This window comes from Cervus canadensis, chromosome 24 (assembly GCF_019320065.1).
Source record: "Cervus canadensis isolate Bull #8, Minnesota chromosome 24, ASM1932006v1, whole genome shotgun sequence".
NCBI lineage: Eukaryota > Metazoa > Chordata > Mammalia > Artiodactyla > Cervidae > Cervus > Cervus canadensis.
The window spans coordinates 10,319,181-10,337,199 of record NC_057409.1 but is presented as its reverse complement, the minus strand read 5'-3'; the positions used below and the strand labels follow the sequence as shown (position 1 = coordinate 10,337,199).

At 52.0% G+C, this 18,019-nt stretch overlaps 1 protein-coding gene across 1 annotated transcript; it reads right to left on the bottom strand.

The window, feature by feature from the left end:
• Positions 1–565: 565 nt before the first annotated feature.
• On the bottom strand, positions 566–15,393 carry THEMIS2 (thymocyte selection associated family member 2). The gene is made up of 6 exons (XM_043445676.1): positions 15,239–15,393; positions 12,542–12,682; positions 9,666–10,076; positions 6,739–7,811; positions 2,866–3,022; positions 566–2,439 (listed from the first exon to the last, which is right to left on the bottom strand). Exons 1-6 carry the CDS (start codon positions 15,330–15,332, stop codon positions 2,387–2,389), a joined length of 1,929 nt encoding a protein of 642 aa, XP_043301611.1. The 5' UTR covers positions 15,333–15,393; the 3' UTR covers positions 566–2,386.
• Between the last annotated feature and the right edge of the window lie 2,626 nt (positions 15,394–18,019).

The window sequence follows — 18,019 nt, the reverse complement described above, 5'->3', positions numbered from 1 at the left end:
AGTGGTTCGGGTTTTTTCTTCTTCTTTTGACTTTGAATTTGACTTAGCAGTCAAGAACTGCTTGCTCATTAACTCAGCAAGTTCAGTACCTACTGTGTCAGCCCATTTGCCAACTTCTAGGAGTATAAAGCAAGAGAAGAGACTGGTGTCCCAGGTGTTGCTGACTCCACATTCCCAGTAACACAGAGTAGCTGCCCGGTGATAGAGTTCCCTGCCATCTTGGCATTGACATGATCTTACAGGAGTTCTGTGGTTCCCGAGCACTACAGAGGCCCTTGGGACTGAGCAGAGGCAGGCCACTCCTCAGCAGAATGAAACCCCAGCCTCTGTAGAGCTTCTACCTGCTCAGGCCGGGGGAGCGTACACTTTTGGATGTTTGTGGTCACCTGGGATGTCGGGTATGCAGTGTTCTCTTGGCATGCAGTTGAGACAGAACAGCACTGTGACCCAAGTGCTCAGAAATCCCCAATGTCACGGCCAAGCCATGAGTCCAGCCTCCTCTCGGGAAGATCCTTCTAGGTGTACAGGTGGGAAATGTTGAGAGAAACTCAAAACTCTTGATACATTTTTGAGCATGCATCCCCAAGTTACATTCCTTTATTTAACAGTTATTTACATCTGTTACTATGTTAGTTTGTTATGTATATTACAAAACATTCAAAAATTAGAAATGAAAAAGGATATTAAAAATAAATATGAAGGGATACTAATACAGTTAACCCTTGAACATCACAGTGTGAACCGCACAGGTCCACTTAAACTCAGATTTTTTCAATAAGTACACACTACACAATCTGCAGTTGGCTGAATCTGCATATACAGAGGGCCAACTGTAAAGTTACATGTGGATTTTTGACTGTGTGGGGATCAGTGCGCTGACCCCCTTGTTCCAGGATCAGCTGTAATTCTTCTGTTTCCCCGTCAGTCATCGTGTGTGCTCACTTTGGAGATCACTGCTGGGGGGTGGGGGGACTCTAACCTCATTATAATGCCCTCCCCCCGCCCAGTGGTTTATCGCAGAGGGAAAGGAGATGAGCACCGAGGGCGGCGTCTGCCTTTGGTCCATTCCCTGCCTGCCCCCGTTGCTCTGGTAAGACATTCACAATGTGGTTTTCAACCATGTTTTCGATTTAAGCCCAGCTTTCCCTGCTAGGAAATCACTGCCTTCTCCTCATGGTAGCATTTGGCCACTCAGAAATGCCCTTTTGAGGAAACTGGTGGTCCTCTCTGCCTCCCTTCTGTGACCTCACTCAGTTTGGTGCCAAAACCCAGTGCGGACTTGACAGTAAAAGCTGCTGCCGTTTTGCATGTGGTCCTGACCCTAGGGGTCCTGTGCCCGGGAGGAACTCTTCTTTGCTTACTGCTTTCCCAGAGTGCGCTGTTCCTCAGCGTCCGTTGTGTAGTAAGACTGTGTCTGCGGAGGAGGGCATGGGAACTGCTGTGAAGACAAGAATGAGTGCTAGGTACTGGAGACTGGCCCAGCAGCAGTAGTCACTGCGCAGGGGTCACCTGGAGAGCTCCGTGCTGGGGTGTGGCATGGGTCCAGAGAGCCGGAGGGATGGTAGCAGGCAAAGGAAGGACACTCAGGTGTAATGCCTAGAATCCAGGAGTGGAAACTGGGCCATCTATTCAGCTTCCACCTCAGCTGGAGACTCCTACCATCTATTTGTCTATCCTGTCCTCTGCTGACAATCCTGCCATTGTTTACCTCAGAGAGTTGAGAATTTAGATAGGGCTTGTAGAGTCTGGCACACAGATGCAACTTAATAAGTGATCATGATTATCATTTTTCCAGAAGCTCAGATGTAATTTTTATTCTCTGGTTTTAAAATAATACTGGATAGTCAGCTCTAGCTGTTTATGTGCTGGGTGCTGCAAAGATGAGGAAGACAGTCCCAGTCCCTCGGGCTCAGAGCTGGGGATGGGGAGTGGGAGACAAGAGTGGAGAAGGGGTGGTACATGTTTTAAAAAAACTCCCACTGCAGCGTGTGATCAGGATTGAGCCCCCTTTACCAAGAGGCAGGAGGCGCTGTGCTGCCAGCACCAAGGTGGGCCGTCTCTTGGGTTCCCTTCTGCACTAACCAGTGGGACAGCTGGTATTGCGGATGCAGGATTAAGTAGAACCCAGTTGGCTACTTGATACCAAAGCTCTGAGGCTGAGAGCCGAATGCAGGATGCTGGGCCCAGAGAAGCCAGCCCTGGTGGCAGGAACCTGGACCTGAGGGGAGGGGGTGCAGGTTTCCAGTCAGTCCCCAGACGGCCATTCCTCATCCACAGTCTGATTTCTGAGAGGTCTTGTCCAGGGTCCTCTACAAGCCTCTAACTGTCAGCTGGTATCTCAGATTCCCTGAGAAGCAGCAGTTAGGACATAAGGTTCCTTCAGTGCCTAGAGGGTTTTCGAAAACTGCTCAAGTATTTCTTCGTAATCATGTTCATCATCTGCAAAAGAATCCCGGTAAGTAAGGATCTTCAGCCTTAGATTGCTTCCCCTCTTTAGGGCACTTCCACCCCCTGGACAGGGGAGGGTTTGGTCTGGACGCTCTAAGGTCCTTGATAGCCCAGAAGCCACAATTGGTTGTGTCTGCACACTTTGCCAACATTCCCATGTGACTCGGGGAGGGTAGTTGGGGGATGAAGTCATTTTGCTTGCCAGGGCCCTGGAGCCCCTAGAAGAAGGACAGTAAGGATCCTTCAGCCTAAGCTCACCCCATATAGGCCTGTGCATCCAACTAGGACTGCGGAAGGGTCTGGCCACAGGCAGGGCCCTGCTGAGGGTCTGGCTGGTGCCATCAGAGGCACAGCAGCAGCAGAATGGTGGGGAGGGGAGAAGCAAGGATTGGATGAACAGGGGCTGAGGGAACTCACCTGAATCTTCAGTGATGGGCACGGCGGGCCTGTGGCCCTTCTTGCGGCCAGGAACCTCACTATATAAATTGGAGCTGTCCTGGATGACCTTTGGCAAGGACTTCGTCCTGAGTTTAGGCAGCAGAGGTGGTTCCTGCAATTTGGAGACTTGAGAGGACTATGTGGGAGAAAAAGCAGAAGTCAGTGGGATCTCAAAAAACAGGGTGGCAGAGTCCACGAAATACAATTTCCCCCAAATGTCACTTCCTCTGCTCCCCTCTGAACTTCCCTTTCAGAGTAGCACATCTCAGAACACCAGGAGTTTTTGCTACAAGCATTTGAAATGTTCTTTGGCAGGGGAAAAGGGGATCAGGATGAGGGATAATGGGATTGGGGGCCAGACAGGAAAATGTCCCTGCATTTTTCCACAGGGATTTAGTCATTGTGCTTCAGATCTGTCACCGAAGGAATAAAATGTAGTCACAAAGCCTCAGAATTAAGAGTGCAGGGCTGAGAAGCGTCCCAGAGGAAGAAGACTTTTACTGAACTCCTACCATGTGCCAAACACACGATGTACCAAACACTGTATGCATATCGGCTCATTTCATCCTCTGAGGAGCTGTTTGAGCTCCCAGTTTGTAGGTAAGGAACCAGGCTCAGTGAAAAATGTGCCACGTCACGCCTCACAGGATCCCTGGCCAGGTCAAGCTTGGGACCCAGAACAGGTCTGTGACCTCTAAAAAGCTGCTGCTCGGGACATCCCTGGTGGTCCAGTGGTTAATAATCCGCCTGCTAGTGCAGGGGACACAGGTTCGATCCCTGGCCTGGGAGGATCCCACAAGCCACGGGGCAACTATGCTTGTGCGCCACAACTACCGAGTCCATGCTCTAGAGCCCACGTGCCGCAACAAGAGATGCCAGTGCAACCACAATGAGAAGCAAGTACACCGCGACTCGAGAAAGCCCGCGCCCGGCAACGAAGACCCAGCGCAGCCAGAAATAAACAGAACAAAACGAAAGCCACTGCTCTTCCCGCCATGCTTTCAGGAGCAAACAGTTCCCTGGTGAGCAGCAGAGAACACTCGTGCCCAGGGAGGGAGAGTTGCTGGTTCTAGGACAACAAGCAGGAAATGGGCCCAAAGAAACCAAGGCTGGGGTGGAGGTCTCAGCTCTGGACCGCACTCTTTCCAACACTGTCACAGGCCTGTGTTTCAGAGGTCCTAGTCTATTCTTGACTCTTGTCAGAAAACAACTACCCCACCCACTGCCCACAGATACGAGCCCCTGCTGGGGCTGAGATGGCTCGGGGTCACTTTTTTTTTTTTTGCCCAAAGTCTTTTTTTTTTTTTCCACTTATTTTTATTAGTTGGAGGCTAATTACTTCACAACATTGCAGTGGGTTTTGTCATACATTGACATGAATCAGCCATGGAGTTATCGGGGTCACCTTTTAACTTCCACCACCATCCCACTACCTCCCTACATAGTACGAAATACAAGTCTCGCCACATCCCAAAACAATAGGCTTGTTAACAGTTTACAAAGTGCGTTTTATATATATCATTCTCCCCTACGCCCCAACACGCCTTAAGCATGGAAGGTGCTCAGGCCATGTGGTCAGACCCAATTTCAACCCCCAGCCTGCCATTTGCCGGTGTGTGTGTGTGTGTGTGCTTAGTCGCTCAGTTGTGTGTGTGTGTGTGTGTGTGTGCTTAGTCGCTCAGTTGTGTGTGTGTGTGTGTGTGTGTGTGTGCTTAGTCACTCAGTTGTGTGTGTGTGTGTGTGTGCTTAGTCGCTCAGTTGTGTGTGTGTGTGTGTGTGCTTAGTCGCTCAGGTGTGTGTGTGTGTGTGTGTGTGTGCTTAGTTGCTCAGTTGTGTCCGAAGGTGCTCAGGCCATGTGGTCAGACCCAATTTCAACCCCCAGCCTGCCACTTTCCAGAGGGGTGTGTGTGTGTGTGTGTGCTTAGTCGCTCAGTTGTGTCCGACTCTTTGTGACCCTTTGGGCTGTAGCCCTCCAGGCTCCTCTGTCCATGGGATTTTGTGTGTGTGTGTGTGTGTGTGTGTGCATGTGTGTGCTTATTCGCTCAGTTGTGTCCGACTCTTTGTGACCCTTTGGGCTGTAGCCCTCCAGGCTCCTCTGTCCATGGGATTTTTCAGGCAAGAATACTGAAGTGAGTTGCCATACCCTCCTCCAGGGGACCTCCCCAACCCAGGGATCAAACCAGAGTCTCCTGTCTCCTGCATTACAGGTGGGTTCCTTACCTGCTGAGTCATTGGAGAAGTTCTAACTGTGATCTCAGGTAAACTCTGTGCCTCTTGTTTTCTCAACCGTAAAAAGAACTGCCAATGCCCACCTCAGAGGGAGGTCGTGAGGGCTGGGGGAGCTGCATATGAGGTGCCTGCCCCAGAGTAAGCACCCAACGAGTGAAAGTGAAAGTTGCTCGATGGTGTCTGACTCTTTGTGACCCCATGGACTATAAAGTCCATGGAATTCTCCAGGCCAGAATACTGGAGTGAGTAGCCTATTCCTTCTCCAGCAGATCTTCCCGATCCAGAAATCGAACCGGGGTCTTCTGCCTTGCAGGCGGGTTCTTTACCAACTGAGGCTAACAAAACTGCACTAAGATTTATCAATGTTATCTCAGGCTCACTGGTGAGGAAACGTGCCCAGAGAAGGGGTACAGGCCACAGAGTGAGGAAGCTGGGACGTGAACTTAGTGTTTCTGACTCTGCGGTTCTTTCCCCCTTGTGATTCAATCTGGTTCTGTTCAGACTCACCGGCAGTGAGTTTTTCTCACCTTCTCCGCCTGCCTTGGAGTCAGCGGAGCCTGCCCCACAGAACTCTTGTTCTAGCCCGAGAGACCAAATACAACTGATTAAAACTTCATGACTGGACGTCCCTGGTGGTCCAATGGTTAAGAATCAGCCTCCAACGCAGGGGACATGGCTTCAATCCCTGGTCCAGGAAGATTCCACAAACTGTGAGACAGCTAAGCCCACACGCCTGGAGCCCATGCTCAGCAACAAGAGAAACCCACAAACCACAACTCAAGTAGCCCCCACTCGCTGCAACTAGAGCGAGTGCGCACAGCAGTGAAGACGCAGCGCAACCAGAAAAAGAAAAATCGACAGGCGTAGTCCCACCTCCAGGCTACATACAGCATGCAGTGTGCATACAGATGAGGAAGGACTGTCACTGCCTTGGAAGAAATCTAAGCTGAGCCTTGCCCAGGAGTCTGAAAGGAGGAAGAACGTTCCTGGCAAAAAGACTGGCTTGCGTGAAGTGCTGAGGCGGGAATCTTGGCATATTGAGGGCGCGTCAGGAGTTGGAGCGTGGGCTGCTGACATGGAAAACCGGCCTGGGAAGGCGAGGCTGAAGTCAGCTCTAAAGGACCCTGGATACCATGTTAAGGGAGTCCATCACCCCCAGCAACGGGGAGCCACTGAAGGGTTCAGCAGATGGGGCTGAGGCCCCTCAGCGACCAGGAGAGATGTGGGAGGCCATTCCGATATCGGTAGGGAGGGGTTGAAAAGGCTGCTATAATGGTTCGGGTGAAAAATGCTGTAGCGTGAGCTGGGGAGTGTTAGCAGAGACAGGAAGAGCCCCGTGAACTTGGAGTCACAACGCTATGCTCCAGTTCAGGGCCCCTGAACTGTGTAACTTGGGGCACATCTCAGAGTCTCTGAGACCTCATTTTCTCAGCCGTAAAATACGGATAATCACACTGATGTCAGGATGGTCAGGATGGAATAGCAGGGACCAGGTGTGCACGTTTATAAACCGCAGGTTCCCTACAACTGGAAGAGAAGTGCCATGCCAGACAAAGAAAGAACAGCAGGACTTGAATGATCCCAACAGAGGGCCCCTCCCTGCCCGATGGGTTCTCTTGGTACCTTGACTCCTTTCTCCTTGCTCATCTGCTTCTTCTGCTCACTGAGGCCCTTACTCTTCGGAGGCCTGGGTGGGGGAGCTTGACTCTCAAAGGCCGGTAGCTTCCGCAGGCGATAGTAGAAGGCCTCCGTCAGCTCCTCCACTGTGGCTGTGGGGAGGGGCCCAGACGGCTGGCCCGGCAGCTCCTCGACCTCTGCGACAGTCAGATCCAGCCACCGGGGAGGGATCTCGAAGCACATCTCGGGGTCGGAGTCCAGGCTGACCACCAAGAAGGGTTCCAGGATCTTTTCTTCCAGCTGCAGGCCCGGGAAGGAGGGCAGAGGGTCGGCGGGGTGCCTGGGGTCCTTGGCCACCACCTTGACCTCACAGGGCAGTGAGAACTGGGCAGTCAGGTCCTGCAGGCTGTAGCGCCGGGCATCGCTCAGCTCCTCCACAAAGCCGCCAGAGAAGTAGAGGGGCAGCAGAATCTGTTCTTGGTCCTCCACCTCGTCATCCTCCCCAGCCTCTTCCTCCCCAGTCTGCTCACCTAGCCGCTGACACACCAAGACATCTATGTCCTTCTCATGTTGCCCAAGGGCCTGGCCAGACCCCAGCACCTCCAGCCTGTCACCCACAGCCAGGGACGCAAACCCCAGGTTCTCCAGCTCATCTCCCTCACAGTCCTTTGTGGTCACGACCCGGAGTGGCTGGCCTGGCTGGAAAGCTCCCAGGAGGTCATAGGCCGTGGGGAACTCTCTCGGCCGCCGCCGCAGCTTGCCCCGGTAGGCGCTGGAGATCATGAAGTGTCTGGGCACCTTCCGGCCCCTGGTCGAGGCCAAGAACCGCCAGGGCGGCGAAGCCAAGCCATGGAGGTAGAGCCTCTGGCCCTTCTGTAAGGAGCTCAGCCACGGGCTGAGGAAGCTGGGGGACCCCTCCGGAACTTCCAGGATCTCTGTGGCCAGGGGGAAGGGGCCTCCCCGGGCCAGGGCCTCGCTCAGCAGCAGCGGCTGTATGAAGTGAATGTGCTGCGAGGAGGCGGTGACATCCTCCACGTCGACCTCCAGGGTGGAGGGGATCTTGACGACGGTCCTGCGCACTGTGGAGGGGAGAGGTCAGCCCGGGTCCGTGCCCTCCTCCCCTCAGAGGTCTGGGCCTGCTGACCTCCTGCCTGTCTCCATCTTTTCCTCCCTACCAGCATTTTCCTATTGTGCCAGCTTCCTCACCCACTCCTTTCCTTCTACCTCTTTTTAAAAAGTTATTATAGGGACTTCCCTGGTGGTCCAGTGGTTAAGACTTCGCCTTCCAATACAGGGGGATGTGTGTTTAATCCCTGGTCGGGGAACTAAGACCCCTACATGCGTGCCTAGTGGCCAAAAAAACCAAAACAAAGCAGAAGCAATATTGTAACCAATTCAATAAAGACTTTAAAAATGATCTACATTTTTAAAAAATCTCTTTAAAAATTAATAAAAAGTTATTATAGAAAGTTTTAAATGTTTACAAAAGTAGAATAAGTATTGTGAACCCTTAAGTACCTGTCATCCAGCTTCAACATTTAAACCATCTTCTTTCATTTATACCCCCATCTATCCATTCCCCCTCCACTGGGTTACTTTGAATCAGAATAATCATATCTTGCCATCTGTGACCATTTCAGTGTGTATTGCTAAAAGAAGGAATAATTAAAATTTTAATAACAACTAGGTAATGATCACATTGAAATAATCATTTGGTAATTCCTTAATATCACTGAATATCCAGTCAGTTTACTTTCAAAATTTTAATTGAATTTTGAATATAATTGTATAAATTGTCTTTCCAAATCCTTTCTGGATTTGAACAGATAAAGTCAAATCAAGAAAAACACTGACTACATGACTTTGGACAACGTCCTGCCCTGGTGTTGAAAGTGCCAAGTGCATTAAACTCTAAGAGAATGAGGAAAACTGGCCTACCCACTGTGCTGTGTGAGTCGCACCACATGGAAGTTGGAACAGGGAATGTTCCCATTTTGCAGATGAGGACACTGAGACTCCGAGGAGTGGTGATGACTTCCCTCAGGTCACAGGGTTGGGAATTTTGCTCTGTGCCAGACGAGCTGATAACTGGTTGAAGCTGGGACATGGGCACATGCAGGCTCATTATATTGTTTTTGGTTTTTTTGTTTTTTTTTTTCCTTTAGAATGTTTTCTAGATTACCTGAGCTGCCTCATTCTCCAGGGCAGCCAACTTGTTATTAAAAAAAAAAACAAAAAAACTAGTAAACAAAGCATAGGTTCTTTAAGACAGTCCTCAGTGAGGCTTCTGGTAGCATCCAAAGCAGGGTTGATGAGGCAGAGGTCTGGCCAGGCGGAGGCCAAGCCTGAGTGGAGGTAGAAGAACGGGGTGGGGGTGCCCTGGGAACCTCGACATACACACCAATCCTTCTACCTCTGCTCCAGCGTGGCCGCCGACCGGCCAGACCTGGCAGGTTCTGCCTCTGCTTCACCAACCCTCTGTGTGAGGCCACCAGTCCACCTGAGAAGTGACCTAAGAAACAGCCGGGGGACTCAGCCAGACAGTGCCTTTTCCCAGACAGCAGGCCCTTCACCAACAATCCTGCCCTCCCCAGGAACAGGAAAATACATTTCTTCAGAGCAAAGGCTCAAGGTTTCACTTTGTAACACTCCGTTTCTTTGTCCTAGCAGTGGACAAGCGCACAACCCAACTTCTGCCCAATTTTATAAACTATATGGGATCTTACTTAAGTTACCCTGTTTTCCTATCTCCTTTTGCACCCAACTTCCACTGCTGGGGAATCTTCACTCCATTACATTGTATATACCAGGTAAACCACCCAGAATCCCTGGTCTGTCCACAGGGAGGGGGGCATCGTCCATCAGAGCAGCTCCCCTGGGACCTCTCTGTCCCTCCCGCCTCCCACCCCCATCCTCCTGCCCCGGGAACTCACAGTGCATGATGGCTTCGACCTCATACTGGGGCATCAAGGTCAGGGAGCTCCAGGGGAAGGCGGAGCAGGTGAGGAGGGCGGCCCTCAGGGCGGGGTCCTGCAGCACCTGGAGCAGGGTCCGAGGGGGCCCGGGCTCCAGTTTCCAGAAGGGCCCCTGCTGGGACAAGGGCAGGTGCAGAAGGACCTGCTGGGCCCCGGAGTCCAGCACGCAGCGGGCACAGCAGGTCCCGTTGTGCATCTCCACAGCCTCCAGCTTGAGGGGCTGCTCTTCAGGCACCACCCTGGCCTTGGTGGTGATTCTGTGGGTCGACATGAAGCGGATGGGCAGTAGCTTGGAGCTCTGGGTTGCAGCATGGACCAGTTCCTCCAGGGTTCCATAGCTCTGGGGGCCGGTGAGGGAGCTGAAGTGGCCTGTGGGGGCACAGCAGGGGGTGTCAGGGTGGGGCAGGCTTTTGCTCAGCCTAGGGCCGTGAACCCCACACCCAGGTCTGGCTGCAGAGAACCAGGCAGAATCCCGAGGACAGGGGTCAAAGGTGGGCCAGCGTTGGCATATCCAGGCTGCAGGGCTGAGGGACTAGAGGCAGCAAGTGACTGTATCGAGTGGACAGCGAGGGGCAGGGCTGGGGATGGCTCCTTCCGACACAGACACAGAGGGATTGTCACCAGACACAGAACAGGACAGACACGCTGACTGCCACATTCTCCCGCCTCCCAGCGCCTCCTGCCCCTGACGTTTTCCATCTTTGCCCCCAGATACCTCAGCACTGCTCTGTTTCCACACCCTAGCTCCCATCACCCTGTCCTGGGTGGGTGAGCACCACTGTCCCTGCCAAACTAGAAACTCAAGAGCTACTGGCCAAATGACCCCTGACCTACCCTTTCCCCTTCCACCCCCGCCCCCTGCCCTGTCCATTCTTCTGCCACCAGACTGGCCTAAGATACCCCATGTCCGGAGGTAATATCACTTCTTGCGTTTTCCTGCCCCAAACCCTCCACACAAATCTATTCAAGGAAGCAGCACACAAACTCGGTCTGAAGGATATTCTGCCAAAGTACTGATCTGGACTCTTCAGAAAACACTGGTATCAAGGCAAAGGCAGGCAGAGGAACTATTTCAGCCTGAAGGAGACTAAAGGAGGCCAAACTGAATGTCACGTGTGATCTGGGGCTGAATTCTGAATCAAGGCAAACACCAGGCTATCAAGGATACTATAGGGTAGCTGGTGAAATTTGAATACAGACTGTGGATTAAACAGTAGTATTGTATCAATATTAGATTTTCTGAATTTAATCACTGAACTATAGCTTTGTGAGTGAACGCCTTTGTTTTCTAAGAGATACACTCAATATTAGGAGTAATATTTAGATGTAATAGGGCATCATGTCTGTAACTTACTCTCAAATGGTTCAGAAAAAGATATATATATATACACACACAGATAGATAAAAAGATTACATATGTACACACATATAATAGTAATATATGTTCATATGTATGTATATGTGTATATAATATACACAGAGAGAAAACGTAACAAAATGCTTAATAATTGGTGAATCTGGATAAACAGTATATAGAAATTCTAGAAAGTCTTCTGTGAGTCTGAAATTATTTCAAGTTTTTTAAAAATCCTCAAAATAGAAAACAAAACACATCACTTCCCTTTTTAAAACCCTCTTTGGCTACTTAATAGCTTCAAAATAAAGACTGAAATGGATCAGTGCCCCACACAAGCCCCCCTCAGTGGTCTGGCTTCCACTCACCTCCCCACCTCTTGCTCCTCACCTGGAACCCATGCCCTCACCAGGCCCCTTACAGACCTGACGCCCCGTTATATTTAAATATTACTCCTAATATTTGGTGCATGTCCTAAAAAACAAAAACATTCACTCACAAAACTGTACTTCAGTGATTAAAATCAGGAAACCATACTGAAAACAAGCCCTCAGAGAGCACCTGCTCTGAGCCCAGCCCTGTTCTGAGCGCATCATACATGGCAACTCATTCAATGCTCACATCAAACCTTGTTGCTGTTCATCGCTCAGTCGTGTCTGACTCTTTGCAACCCCGTGGACTGCAGCACGCCAGGCTTCCCTGTCCTTCACTATCTCCCGGAGTTTGCTCAAACTCATGTCCATCGAGTAGGTGATGCCATCAAGCCTGACTGCCTCATTACAGAAAACGGAGCTGAGGCAAAGAGACCGTGGGAACTCACCACGGCCACAGCTAGTAGCCGGCAGACCTGGAAGTTCCCATCCAGGCTGCTGGTTTTAGCGTCAGGGCCTGCAGACCGTCGCACACCTCCTGCAGTGACTATGCTTTGTACACATGCCACTCCCTCTAGCTGGGATCCTTCCTCCAACTCAGGTGCTACCTCCCCCAGGAAGCCCGCACAGACCTCTGAGGCAGGCCCCTCGTGCCCAGAGCCCTCTCTAAAGGGTGCCTGCTTCTGCTGCCCTCCTGCCATCCTGGAAGCTCCCCACCGGAGGAGGCTGCATCTGATTCATCCTGAGCGCACACCCCCCAACCCCTAGCACAAGGCCTGGTGCGCAGCAAGGGTCAATGAATGTTTGGTGAGTGAATGTGGGGACGACGACAAAAACAGGCACGTGGACAAAGACACAAAACAGGAAAAGTCTCTGCCAAGAGGCAGACGTCATCAGAGATGGACAAGGAGAGCACACAGCCATGCCAGCTCGGGGCACCGTCAGAGCGCTCAGGGGTCATCTGTGCCTCGGGGATGGGTGGCGGTGGATGTGAGAGGGCCGTGGGGGCCAACCCAGAGGGCCGGGGGTTTGTGCGGGGGGTCCAGTGGGTCTGAGAGTATGTCTGGAGGGTTCCGGGGCACTCAGGGAGGCAGAAGTGCCCACCTTACCCTGGAAGTTGGGAGCGAGCTCGGTGGTCTGGCCTGTCCCTGGGTTCTCACAGACCACCTTTTGGAGGCGAACGTGGGTGACCTTGATCAAGTCTCCTGTGGAGAGGCAGCACTCGTTCCCAGAGATCTCGTAGATGGAGCCTGCAGAGACACAGACTCGGTTTCGCCCATTCAGCGAATGCCAGTCACTGGGGGCCAGGGCTCTGTTCCCCCAAGGCGCCGCTCACCACACCTTTGCCCGCACTGTTCCCACCACCTGGAATGCCCTTCCCTGTCTTCCCTGCCCAGCACCCACCGGCTCATCTGTCCTCAGGCAGCATCGATGCCACTTCGCCTGCTTTTAGCGCTGACTGTACCCCTCTGCGGTCACAGCCCCCAGCCTCTGGAACTTAACTCATACAACAGGACTGATCCAGCTCACCCAGCACAGGCTCAGCCTCAAAGAGGGTGTTTTAAGTCACAAATGAATAAACCACCCAGTAAATCCCAATTCCCTTATTGCGTGCTAAGTCGCTTCAGTCGTGTCCAGCCCTTTGGGACCCTATGGACTGTTATAGCCTGCCGGGCTCCTCTCTCCATGAGATTCTCCAGGCAAGTAACCTGGAGTGGGTTGCCATGCCCTCCTCCAGGGAATCTTCCCCACCCAGGGATCGAGCTCAGGTCTGCACTGCAGGTGGATTCTTTACTATCTGAGCCACTAGAGAAGCCCAATTCCCTTATTAGACAGCTGCAAAGTCAAGCCCAGAGAGGCTCTGAGATCACAAAGAGCCAAACACCCACACTGGCACTTTCTTCTTCAAATGACTTGTTTTTAAAGGAAGCACAGGAGAGAATGGCAGGCCACTGAGAGGGTGGGCCCTGTAGGCAGGGTTCCGGGCCCCCACTTTCAAGCACAGTAGCCCCACGTTTCCTGGTTTCAAGAGCTTAAAGCAGCATCCAGAACATGGAAGGTGCTCAATAAAGATCTCTCCACTCGGGCAGTGCATAGGCCCCCACCCCGCCATCCTGCTGAACAAAGGACAGACACTGCAGGTAGGCAAAACTCGAGGCCACCTGACTCTACCTCACACCGAGGGCAGCCCAGCAGGGCCGGAAAAACTGATGAAAACCCCATCCCTTACCCCCAGGAAAATACAATCAGGCTCCAACACACAGTTTAGGCTCCAGACCCTCAGGGCTGGTAAGAACAGCAGCCCTGGTGCTGGAGACGGACTCGATGCCCACTGCTGTGCCCAGTTCTGCAGGGGTATCACCGCGCTCAAGACCCATGACTATCCTTGGAGGGAAGGACTTTTTGTTCCTATATAAGGACTTGGCAAGGATGAATGGGCGGGCAGCCCAAGATGATCAGGTAGTAAAAGGCATTACCAGGACTCGGCCGGGATGTCTGCCTCCAACCTGGGGCTCCGAACCACGCAGCAATCAGAGCCACCTGTCCCACCAGGATCACCATCCGCCCTTCTCCAGCTCACCCCCACCCCCACGCGGTCACCTTGTCAGGTTCTCTTCTCCTAACTTCCTCCACTTCCCTTCTCCCGGGGTGGGGGTGGGGAGCAGAATGAGGAAACAAATATTGTGACACAGTGTGGGGTGGGGCGGGGGGAGTCAGGAGGAGAGCAAACAGCACAGATGCCTGCAGGAAGCTCCCAGAGACAGGAAGAGTGAGATTTGAACCCAGATCCCTCAAATGGGATTCCCAAGCGGCCCTGGCAGGGCCCCATGGCCTGGTGGCGGGTCCCGCCTCCGGTGGCCCTTCAGGTGTCTCAGCCTTGATCTGTGAATCCACTTGGAGCCTCAGAACGCTTTCCTGTGCGGAGCAAGGGAGCAGGTGGAGGGAACAGGATGGGTCAGGGCACTCAGGCGGAGTTTGCTCTCGAAGGAAGGAACCTTCTCCACCCCACCCAGACTCTCGCTTCCCTCTCTCCTCCGCCTCCTCCTTCCCCACTCAGCCGCCCACAGTTCCTCCCGCCCGCCCCCGCTCAGAGCTGCCGCCTCTCCCTTCACCTTCACGGCCTGTCAGTTCTTCCCCTCTAGATCTTTCAGGCAATGACTACTGACGAAGCCCCAGCTGTGCGCCACCCCTGTGAACCAGGCGGGCTGCGGCCAGGTGGGCAGATGTGCGGGCGTGCAAGGAGCCAGGAGGGCTTCCCGGAGGAGGAGTCATTTCAGCTGCGAACCGAAGAGCTGGTCGACTCAAGTACTGCCCAATGCCGAGCAGAGGGGCAAAGGCGGGATTGGAGGGACCGAAGAATAGGACACGTAGACAGGTGTCAAGGTGGGGCAGCGGAGGGTACACGGAGGGGAGGGGTGACCTGGCCCTTCAGAATCATCAAGCAACAGCTCCCCATCGCGAGCGCCTGAGTGCCGAGACCGCGCACGGTCGGACCTCCTGCAATGCGCCCGACGGTTCCAGCCCAGCTTGGCTCGGTTCCACCCACCTGAGTATCCGAGCTCAGTGACTTCCCATCGCCACCCTGCCGGGCAGTCAGCGACCACCCCCCCGCCCCCCACCAATTCCACGGAGGCCAAAGCCGTGGCCCGGAGAAGTTGGAGAGTGGCCCCAATCACACAGCTTGGGTAGCGGCAGCGTCGGATTCGAACCCCGGGGCGCAGGCCCCAGGTTTCCAAGGTCCGGGTCGGGGGAAGCCGGTCCGCGGCGAGGCCGTGGGGTCGGAGGGGTCTCGGCCCTTCACTCACCCTGGAAGTAGACCCCCGAGCAGACCCGCAGCACACGCGGGAGGGAGGCGGGGTCCAGGGCGCACACGAAGTCCTGCAGCGACACCGGCTCCATGGCCCGTTCGGCTCGCTGGAAGCTGACTGAACTGCCTGCGCGCTGTCCAGCCCGGGCCGGCCCAGCGGGGCGAGGTTGGTCTGAGGCCCCGCCCAGGGGCGTTCCAGGACACCCACCCTCCCCTGCCGGCCCTAGTTCCCGCGTCTCTACACGGGGGTTGCAGTACCCACCTCTCACACTCGTGGCGCTATTGTAGAAAGTCAAGACCAGGACCTGACACCGGGGAGTTCGGTTTCAGTTCAGTAGCTCAGTCGTGTCTCTTTGCGACCCCATGGGCTGCAGCACGCCAGGCTTCCCTGTCCATCACCTACCCCCCGAGCTTACTCAAACTCATGTCCATCGCGTCCGTGATGCTATCCAACCATCTCATCCTCTGTCGTCCCCTTCTCCTCCCATCTTCAATCTTTCCCAGTATCAGGGTCTTTGCAAATGAGTCAGTTCTTCCCATCAGGCGGCCAAAGTATTGGAGTTTCAGCTTCAACATCAATCCTTCCGATGAATATTCAGGACAGATTTGCTTTAGGATGCACTGGTTGGATCTCCTTGCACTCCAAGGGACTCTGAAGAGTCTTCTCCAACGCCACAGTTCAAAAGTATCAATTCTTCCGTGCTCAGATTTCTTTATAGTCCAACTCTCACATCCATACATGACTACTGGAAAAACGATAGCTTTGACTAGAGGGGCTTTTGTCAGTAATGTCTCTGCTTTTTAATATGCTGTCTAGGTTGGTCATAGCTTTTCTTTTCTTTCTTTTTTTTTTTTTTTCATTTATTTTTATTAGTTAGAGGCTAATTACTTTACATGGTCATAGCTTTTCTTCCAAGGAGAGTCTTTTAATTTCATGGCTTCAGTCACCATCTGTGACAAAATCTGCAGTGATTTTGGAGCTCCCAAAAATAAAGTCTATCATGTATCCATTGTTTCCCCATCTATTTGCCATGAAGTGATGGGACTGGATGCCATGATCTTAGTTTTCTGAATGTTGAGCTTTAAACCAACTTTTTCACTCTCCTCTTTCACTTTAATCAAGAGGCTCGTCACTTTCTGCCATAGGGTGGTGTCATCTGGATATCCGAGGTTATTGATATTTCTCCTGGCCATCTTGATTCCAGTTTGTGCTTCATCCAGTCCAGCATTTCTCATGATGTACTCTGCATATAAGTTAAATAAGTAGGGTGACAATATACAGCCTTGATGTACTCCTTTCCCAATTTGGAACCAGTCTTCTGTTCCATGTCCAATTCTAACTGTTGCTTCTTGACCTGCATACAGATTTCTCAGGAGGCAGGTCAGGTGGTCTGGTATTCCCATCTCTTTAAAAATTTTTCAGTTTGTTGTGGTCCACACAAAGGCTTTGACATAGTCAATAAAGCAGAAGTAGAACTTCTGGAGCTTTTTCTGGAACTCTCTTGCTTTTTCGATGATTCAGCAGATGTTGGCAATTTGATTTCTGGTTCCTCTGCCTTTTCTAAATCCAGCTTGAATATCTGGAAGTTTACGGTTCATGCTTTGTCGAAGCCTGACTTGGAGAATTTTGAGCGTTACTTTGCTAGTGTGTGAGATGAGTGCAACTGTGCAGTAGTTTAAACATCCTTTGGCATTGCCTTTCTTTGGGACTGGAATGGAAACTGACCTTTTCCAGTCCTGTGGCCACTGCTGAGTTTTCCAGATTTGCTGGCATATTGAGTGCAGCACTTTCACAGCATCATCTTTTAGGATTTGAAATAGCTCAACTGGAATTCCATCACCTCCACTAGCTTTGTTCACAGTGATGCTTCCTAAGGCCCACTTGACTTCACATTCCTGGATGTCTGGCTCTAGGTGAGTGATCACACCATCATGGTTATCTGGGTCGCGAAGATCTTTTTTGTATAGTTTTTCTGTATATTCTTACCACTTCTTAATATCTTCTGCTTCTGTTATGTCCATACCATTTCTGTCCTTTATTGAGCCCATCTTTGCATGAAATGTTCCCTTGGTATCTCTGATTTTCTTGAAGAGATCTCTAGTTTTTCCCATTCTATTATTTTCCTCTATTTCTTTGCACTGATCACTGAGGAAGGCTTTCTTATCTCTCCTTGCTATTCTTTGGAACTCTGCATTCAAATGGGTGTATCTTTCCTTTTCTCTTTTGCCTTTAGCTTCTCTTCTTTTCTCAGCTATTTGTAAGGCCTTGTCAGACAACCATTTTGCCTTTTTGCCTTTCGTTTCCTTGGGGATGGTCTTGATCACTGTCTCCTGTACAATGTTGTGAACCTCTGTCCCGGGAGGCTCTGAGTAAATAAAAACTGATCCCCACGTGTCTAGGCATCAGTGATGTACTCCATCGTGGAGGGGGGAAGAGGATGAAGATGAAGGAGAAATCCCCTACTCCCCCCTGCCCCCCATGCCCTCGTTATTCCACCACACCCACTCACATCCCCTGCCCTGGTCAATTAGAACTCCTGGTCCAGTTCTGAGTCTCACAGGAGGCACACAGCCCTGCCCTTTGGGTTTGAAGAGGAAGGTAGAGTATCAGGTCTCCTGAATCCCTCTCAGGGACACTTCATGGTCCTCGACCGATAGGGAACTCATTAACTTTCCAGGATGCTCCTTCCCTCTGGACAATTCTCCTGAAAAATTCTTCCTTGGGCTAAAGAGAAATCTGCTTAGGACAGAGACCAACTATTTCCGGTGACTGCAGAGA